The 8,881-nt window shown below is 44.7% G+C and overlaps 1 protein-coding gene across 1 annotated transcript in view; it reads left to right on the top strand.

Moving 5' to 3' along the window:
* Positions 1 to 797: 797 nt before the first annotated feature.
* Positions 798 to 8,881, top strand: part of LOC122550355 (IQ motif and ankyrin repeat domain-containing protein 1-like) — a 159,804-nt gene continuing 151,720 nt past the window's right edge. The window contains exon 1 of the mRNA XM_043691084.1: positions 798 to 815. Within this exon, the coding sequence (XP_043547019.1) occupies positions 798 to 815 (18 nt within the window). The remainder of the gene's footprint in view (positions 816 to 8,881) is intronic.

The following is an 8,881-nucleotide window of genomic DNA, read 5'->3' as shown; positions in this document are numbered from 1 at the left end:
GGGGAGATGTTAGGGGTGAGGTGAAGGGTGGAAGGTATAGGGGGCATGGAATGCGCTGCCTGTGGGAGTGGTAGAGTCAGAATCTTTGGTGACCTTTAAGCGGCAATTGGATAGGTACATGGATGGGTGCTTAAGCTAGGACAAATGTTCGGCACAACATTGTGGGCCGAAGGGCCTGCTCTGTGCTGTATTGTTCTATGTTCTATGTTCTACAAAGACATTCACAGCAAATAGACTATCGCATAACTACCATAAAACAATTTACATTTCTCCAAACATACTCTCGATAGCTTCATCTTCCTACTTGAGTTATGAAGATTCAAAAAGTGAATAGCTTTTCATTGTAGCCATCAGGTCACAGATCGAAGTTGTGTGATTTTTGGTGGAAAGGGATCAGAAATGGAGAACTATCCCTCTGGTAAAATAAAGGTAGAATTGAAAGTGGGAAAGTGTTATATCAGAGATTTTGTTCTCAGCTATGCTACTGTCTCTCCCCATGGATGCTGATGTGCTCCCCATGTCATGCAGCCCAGCAAGATACTGACAGTGCAGGGAGTGAACGATTAGTGTGATGAGGAAGATTCAAGTGGTTGTGACTGGCCAGGGTACAGGATTGGCCTCAGGGGTGGAGCCATTGGAGACATTTGTGGGGACGGGACAGGGGAAGGGATGGAGAGGCGAGTTGGAGGGAGTGAAAGGGGGAGAATAATGGTGGGGTGTAATATGATACAGGAGGAGGAAAGGACAGGTGAGGAGACAGAGAAGTAGCGGAACGGAGTTAGGGGCATGAGGGGGACATGAGAGTGGAAATGCTGGTAAGAGGTCAGAGTTGCCATTCTGCTTGCAGCAGGAAGCTCAAGTGTAATGAATTAACAGAACATAGAACAGTATAGCACAGTACAGGCCCTTCAGCCCTCGATGCTGTGCTGGCCTTTTATCCTAAGCTCAGATCAGACTAACCGACATACCCCTCATTGTACTATCTTCCATGTGCCTATCCAAGAGTCGCTTAAATGTCCCTAATGTCTCTGCATCAACTCCCACCGCTGGCAGTGCATTCCACACACCCACCACTCTCTGTGTAAAGAACTTACCTCGAACATCTCCCCTAAACCTTCCTCCAACCACCTTAAAATGACACCTCCTCGTGATAGGCATTTCCACCCTGGGAAAAAGTCTCTATGTCAGCCTCTCATCGTCTTGAACACCTCTATCAAGTCCCCTCTCATCCTCCTTCACTCCAATGAGAAAAGCCCTGGCTCCCTCAGCCTTTCTCCATAAGACACACCCTCCAGTTCAGGCAGCTTCCTGGTAAATCCCCTCTGAACCCTCTCTAAAGCTTCCACAATTAAATAAGATTGAGAAATATTGATGTGAAAATGTGGTAATGTAGCTGCTCTGTGTACACAGATGAGCTGGAAATATGGGCAGATGTGGAACCAAACGACATTATCAGCAGAGACAAGTTCAATTGTGAGGTGGATTTACAAATATTGACAGACAACGGTAATTAAGTTCCAAGCCTGAGCTTCACTGTCCCCTGTCTGCTGAAACAGCTGCTGTTTGTGGATTCAAACCCCTCTCCTTTTAACATTGACTGCCTGAGCACACCATCCATTTAGAATAGGTATAATTTGATCTTTCAATATTATCCTAACACAAAGACTGCCCCTAAACAAAAGCTTGTTTTTATATGCCAACTGGCATCACCACAAAATATCCCTGTCGTATTGCAGGAAACTCAGGAGCTAATTTACACACAGCCAACTCCATAGGCAGCAATGGAATAATGACCAGGTCATCTGTTTAGTGGTATTTGGGTGCTATTTTCATGTTGCTCTGGTCATTGTTGTTTTATTGTTGAAAAGGGGTTACAGTGGAAGGGGGTAGCTTCACCAAACAGAGTTGCTTCTCAAACAAACACATTCTGTATTTTGGAGAAAATTCCAAAACTGTTCAATGATCTCAGATTCTCAAAACAGCTGTTTACCTTGGGGCAAAAACAGAGGATGCTGGAGTAATTCAGTAAGTCTGGCAGCATCTGTGGAGAGAAAATAGCTATTACTCCACCTGCCCCCCACTTCCACCTCCAATACCTTTTCCAAACTACCATGAGTTGTGAAGAAGGGTCTCTGGACATGAAACGTTAACTCTGTTTCTCTCTCCACAGATGCTGCCAGAGCTGCTGAGTTTCTCCATTATCCTGGGAGGGGATGGGGACAGGTGTATAATGACACAATAACATGGATTTATATAGCCCTTTAACTCAATACACCACCCCCACGGTATTTCAAAGTGGTGTGCACCAACAAAATGTGACCCCAAGCCTGATATGGAGAGATTAGGGCAGCTGACTGAAATCTTGGTCCAAGTGTTGGATTGAGGAATGTTGAAAAGAAATGAAGTTTTGAAGGGATGCACAGAGATTTGCAGATGGAATTTTATTGTATTTATTTCACTATAAATTACAACTGGGACTGATATCACAATTTATTCCAAGAAAATCTGAGATTCATTGCCGAAAAAGACAGAAAAATTAAAAAAACTAAAGACATGTTCTAGTTCCCTTCCTAAAGATTGCTGGAAATATGCTTTTATCCTTTGACTTCATTCTTGGAGAAACACTTTAAGAAGGAAGGTTACCAGGACAGTCAACAGAGAAGGGTCCTGATCAGCTTCAGGCTCTTTCGATGGTGTTGAATTGCTGAATTGGCTATTTAATGACAATTTGAATTGGATAGAAGATGGTGAGCTGCTCTTCTGGGAGGTTCTGCATTTTGGTGATAAAGACCAGTTGAAATTTTTCTGTCCTTGTTGGAGAGAATTCATTGCGGGAATATTCCGGCCCATCTCCAGGTCTAATCAATGATAGAAACCTGTCAAGAGAAAAGGCATAAACAAGATATATATATTTATAAACCCTTTCCCATGACTAATGTACTATAGAATGCTTCTCTGATCGATAATCAGAGTCAAATAGTAACTGAAAGTGAGAGATGAATGATGCCACTTGAAAAGGGAAATACATAGGAGCATGTTGTATGAACCATTGGTTGAGACAGGTTAAGAAAAACGATAAATAGGATCTTTTGTTTTATAAGCTGAGATCTACAATAAACAGACAAAGATGGAGGATGGGAAAAAATTGTGGCTGTAACAGTTGCTCCTTCTTTGAGGCATTTTCAGTGCCGGAGGTGATTTCCTCGAAATCCAGGAACAGCAATTACTGTTTAATGTGCTTGTTGCATTGTTATGGAACTTTGGGGGATAAAAATCAAAACAATTGCACTTTAAAAAGGAGGAAGACAGACAAAGGCAGTGACCAAATGAGAAGAGATTCAAATGGAACAGTAAACCTGCACAGCTGGCTACCTTTGCTGTTTGGTTTCAGGTATCTCTGGACATCTGAGTTCATTCAGATAAAAATAAACAAATAGCACATACACAGCTGACCATGGAGAAACCTGGGTGGGGAGCTCACAGCAGGGGAGCAGCTAAGTAGCTGGTTTTAAAGCATAACCTTACATTTTTGTTTGTAAATTTACATTAGTGAGTAGAGTGTGGTTGTTTTTGATTACATGTTTTTTATTGAGATCTGTCTCTTGATTAAACGTTAAAAATATAAAAACTCCAGGTACTAAGTCAGCCTGGAGCAGTGTTTTTTAGAGCAGTAAGACTGTGCTATCTTCTGGGTCTGTAGATTGTTAAGGTGCAAAGACAGTCTTTAGTAGAGGGATGTGCCCTTCCTGTCAGATGTGGGAGATTAGGGAGAGTTTCCATCTTACTGAGGATTATGGCTACAGAAAGTGTGTCTGGTTACAAATCCTGTCAGATCGCATGGATCAGTTGGAGCGGCAGTTAGAGGCAATGAGGAACTTACAGGAGCCAGGGGGTTTGGGAGATGGTAGTTGCAGGAGGGAGATAAACTGCTGGTATAGTCAGGTAGATGGGTTACCTGCAGGAAAGGTAGGAGAGGGAGGCAGCTAGTGCAGGAGTCTTCTGTGGCAATCCCCATGTCAGGGGTGATGGACTCTCAGGGGAATGTAGCATGAGCAGCCATGTTTCTGGTACTGGATGGGCTCTAATGTAATGAGGGGCACGTCAGATTCCAAGCAATCAGTTGTGATAGGGGACTATCTAATCAGAGGCATAGACAGACGTTTCTGTGGCTGACAGTGGGAAATCAGAACAGTGTGTTGCCTCCCTGGTGCTAGGATCAAGGATGTCTCAGAGAGGGTGCAGAATGTTCTCAAGGGGGAGAGGGACCAGCAGGAGGTCATTTAAAAAGGAGGTCCTCGAGAGTAGCAATATCTGGATTACTCCCGGTGCTACGAGCTAGTGAGGGAAGGAATAGGAGGATAGAGCAGATGAATACGTGGCTGAGGAGCTGATGTATGGGAGAAGGATTCACATTTTTGGATCTTTGGAAGCTCTTCTGGGGTAGAATTGACCGTACAAGAAAAACAGATTGCACCTAAATTGGAAGGGGATTAATATACTGGCAGGGAAATTTGCTTGAGCTGTTCGGGAGGATTTAAACTAGTAAGGTGGGGTGGGGGGGTGGGGTGGGGACCCAGGGAGATAGTGAGGAAAGAGATCGATCTGAGATGGGTACAGTTGAGAAAAAAAGTGATTCAAACAATCAGGACAAGCAGGGACAGAGCAGAGAATGAGTTAAATTAAACTGCATTTATTTCACTACAGGAGGCCTAACCAGGATGCAGATGAGCTCTGGCATGGTTAGGAACATGGGCTTATAAAATCATGAGGGGCATGGATACCTTCCCCCCAGCCCCAGCCCCTCCCATTTATCTCACCACCCCCTCAGCTCACAGCCTCATTCCTGATGAAGGGCTTTTGCCCGAAACGTCAACTCTCCTGCTCCTCGGATGCTGCTGCCAGACCTTCTGTGCTTTTCTTGACTTTTATACACTTAATGGTAAGGTCCTAGGGAGTGTTGCTGAACAAAGAGACCTTGGAGTGCAGGTTCATTGCTCCTTGAAAGTGGAGTCGCAGGTAGATAGGATAGTGAAGAAGGTGTTTGGCATACATGCTTTTATTGATCAGTGCATTGAGTTGGGAGGTCATTTTGCAGCTGGACAGGATATTGGTTAGGCCACTATTGGAATACTGTGCGCAGTTCTGGTCTCCCTCCTATAGGAAGGATGTTGTGTAACTTGAAAGTGTTCAAAAAGATTTACAAGGATGTTGCTAGGGTTGGAGGATTTGAGCTCCATGGAGGGGCTGAATAAAGGATGTGCAGTCCAAAGATGTGCAGGTAAGGTGAATTGGCCATACTAAATCGCCCGTAGTGTTAGGTAAGGGGTAAATGTAGGGGTATGGGTGGGTTGCGCTTCGGCGGGTCAGTGTGGACTTGTTGGGCCGAAGGGCCTGTTTCCACACTGTAATGTAATGTAATGTAATCTAATCTAATCTAAAACTGGTACTATTTTCCCTGGAGCGTCAGAGGCTGAGGGGCTATCTTATTCTAGGTTTATAAAATAATGAGGGGCATGGATAGGGTAAATAGACAAAGTCTTTTCCCTGGGGTGGGAAAGCCCAGAACTAGAGGGGCATAGGTTCAGGGTGAGAAGGGAAAGATATAAAAGGGACCTAAGGGGCAACGTTTTCATGCAGAGTGTGGTATGTGTATGGAATGAGCTGCCAGAGGATGTGGTGGAGGCTGGTACAATTACAACATTTAAAAGGCATTTGGATGGGTACATGAATAGGAAGGGTTTGGAGGGATATGGGCCAAGTGCTGGCAAATGGGACTAGTTTTGGTTAGGATTTCTGGTCGGCATGGACGGGTTGGTCTGAAGGATCTGTTTCTATGTTGTACAGCTCTATGACTCTAAATTTATGGCTAAAAAAATGAGTTTGGCCGCAAGTGTGTTGAATTTTGCACTCCATGATTTAGGGAGGATGTGAAAATGATTGAGAGGACAGCGTGGAGGAAAGGTTGGGTCATTTTCAGAGCAGAGAAGGTTAAGGAAGGGTTCTAATGTAATGAGGGGTACATCAGATTCCAAGTAATCAGTTGTGATAGGGGACTCTCTAATCAGAGGCATAGACAGACTTTTCTGTGGCTGACAGTGGGAAATCAGAACAGTGCGTTGCCTCCCTGGTGCCAGGATCAAGGATGTGGTAACAACACGGTATAGTAACAATATGGCGTGGTAACAATATGGTGTGGTAAAAACATGGTGTAGTAACAACATGGTGTAGTAACAATATGGTGGAGTAACAATATGGTGTGGTAACAACATGGTGTAGTAACAATATGGTATAATAACAATACGGTGTAGTAACAACATGGTGTAGTAACAATATGGTGGAGTAACAATATGGTGTGGTAACAACATGGTGTAGTAACAATACAGTGTGGTAACAACATGGTGTAGTAACAATATGGTGTGGTAACAACATGGTGGAGTAACAATACAGTGTGGTAACAACATGGTGTAGTAACAATATGGTGTGGTAACAACATGGTGGAGTAACAACATAGTATAATAACAATACGGTGTAGTAACAACATGGTGTAGTAACAATATGGTGTAGTAACAATACAGTGTAGTAACAACATGGCATAGTAACAACATGGTGTAGTAAGTCACTCAGTGGGAGAGAATGGATAAAGTCCTGAAGGGGAAATTAGCAGGGGAATGGGGGAGAGGAGAAGACAGTCAGATTAAATAGATAGCTTTTTCGAAGCCTTGGCTCAGACATGGCCATTTCCTGTATTCTGAAGCCCTACAGAATGGAAACAGGCCCTTTGGCCAAACAAGTCCATCCTGACCCTCCGAAGAGTATCCCACCCAAACCCATTCCCCATTACTCTACGCTTACTCCTGACTAATGCGGAGAAAGTGAGGTCTGCAGATGCTGGAGATCAGAGCTGAAAATGTGTTGCTGGAAAAGCGCAGCAGGTCAGGCAGCATCCAGGGAACCAGACTTTTCTGTGGCTGACAGTGGGAAATCAGAACAGTGCGTTGCCTCCCTGGTGCCAGGATCAAGGATGTGGTAACAACACGGTATAGTAACAATATGGCGTGGTAACAATATGGTGTGGTAAAAACATGGTGTAGTAACAACATGGTGTAGTAACAATATGGTGTAGTAACAATATGGTGGAGTAACAATATGGTGTGGTAACAACATGGTGTAGTAACAATACAGTGTGGTAACAACATGGTGTAGTAACAATATGGTGTGGTAACAATATGGTGTGGTAGCAACATGGTGTAGTAACAACATGGTATAATAACAATACGGTGTAGTAACAATATGGTGTAGTAACAATATGGTGTGGTAGCAACATGGTGTAGTAACAACATGGTATAATAACAATACGGTGTAGTAACAACATGGTGTAGTAACAATACGGTGTAGTAACAACATGGTGTAGTAACAATATGATGTAGTAACAATACGGTGTAGTAACAACATGGCATAGTAACAACATGGTGTAGTAACAATACGGTGTAGTAACAACATGGTGTAGTAACAACATGGCATAGTAACAACATGGTGTAGTAAGTCACTCAGTGGGAGAGAATGGATAAAGTCCTGAAGGGGAAATTAGCAGGGGAATGGGGGAGAGGAGAAGACAGTCAGATTAAATAGATAGCTTTTTCGAAGCCTTGGCTCAGACATGGCCATTTCCTGTATTCTGAAGCCCTACAGAATGGAAACAGGCCCTTTGGCCAAACAAGTCCATCCTGACCCTCCGAAGAGTATCCCACCCAAACCCATTCCCCATTACTCTACGCTTACTCCTGACTAATGCGGAGAAAGTGAGGTCTGCAGATGCTGGAGATCAGAGCTGAAAATGTGTTGCTGGAAAAGCGCAGCAGGTCAGGCAGCATCCAGGGAACAGGAGAATCGATGTTTCGGGCATAAGCCCTTCTTCGGGCTTATGCCCGAAACGTCGATTCTCCTGTTCCCTGGATGCTGCCTGACCTGCTGCGCTTTTCCAGCAACACATTTTCAGCTCCTGACTAATGCACCTAACCTACACATCCCCAAACACTATAGGCAATTTCCCATAGCCAATCCACACGAACCTGCACACCTTTGGACTGTGGGAGGAAACCGGAGCACCCAGAGGAAATCTGTACAGACACGGGGAGAATCGAACCCGAGTCCCTGGTGCTGTGAGGCAGTAATGTTAACCACTGAGCCACTATGATGTTCCATATGATTTTTTTTAGATTTAGATTACTTACAGTGTGGAAACAGGCCCTTCGGTCCAACAAATCCACACCGACCTGCCCAAGAGCAACCCACCCAGACTCATACCCCTACATTTACCCTTGCACCTAACACTATGGGCAATTTAGCGTGGCCAATTCACCTAACCTGCACATTTTTGGACTGTGGGAGGAAACCGGAGCACCCGGAGGAAACCCACGCAGACACGGGGAGAATGTGCAAACTCCACACAGTCAGTCGCCTGAGGCGGGAATTGAACCCGGGTCTCTGGCGCTGTGAGGCAGCAGTGCTAACCACTGTGCCACCGTGCCGCCCATATAATTAGAAACAGTGAACAAAAATGTCATTGTAGAGGTGGGTTTGAAGATGGATGTTGAAAGAGCCTGAGAATAAGCAGGTGGACAGGTTTAGGTGAGAAATTGCCAAGTGTGGCGTCAATACGGCTCGAACAGACTGCAGCCAGAGAATCCCATCCAGATGGTGAGCTGAGCTGCCTCCTTGGTGCCAGGTCAAGGATGGCATTGAGCAATTGTAGAGCACCCAAAGGAGAAGTGTCACCCACATTGGAGTCGAAGAGCGTGGTGCTGGAAAAGCACAGCAGGTCAGGCTGCATCCAAGGAGCAGGAGAGTCGACGTTTGAGGCATAAGCCCTTCATCAGGAATG

The sequence above is a fragment of the Chiloscyllium plagiosum genome, chromosome 5 (assembly GCF_004010195.1).
Source record: "Chiloscyllium plagiosum isolate BGI_BamShark_2017 chromosome 5, ASM401019v2, whole genome shotgun sequence".
NCBI classification, from domain to species: Eukaryota; Metazoa; Chordata; class Chondrichthyes; order Orectolobiformes; family Hemiscylliidae; genus Chiloscyllium; species Chiloscyllium plagiosum.
The sequence above is the reverse complement of the archived record's forward strand: the minus strand, read 5'-3'. Positions and strand labels throughout refer to the sequence as shown.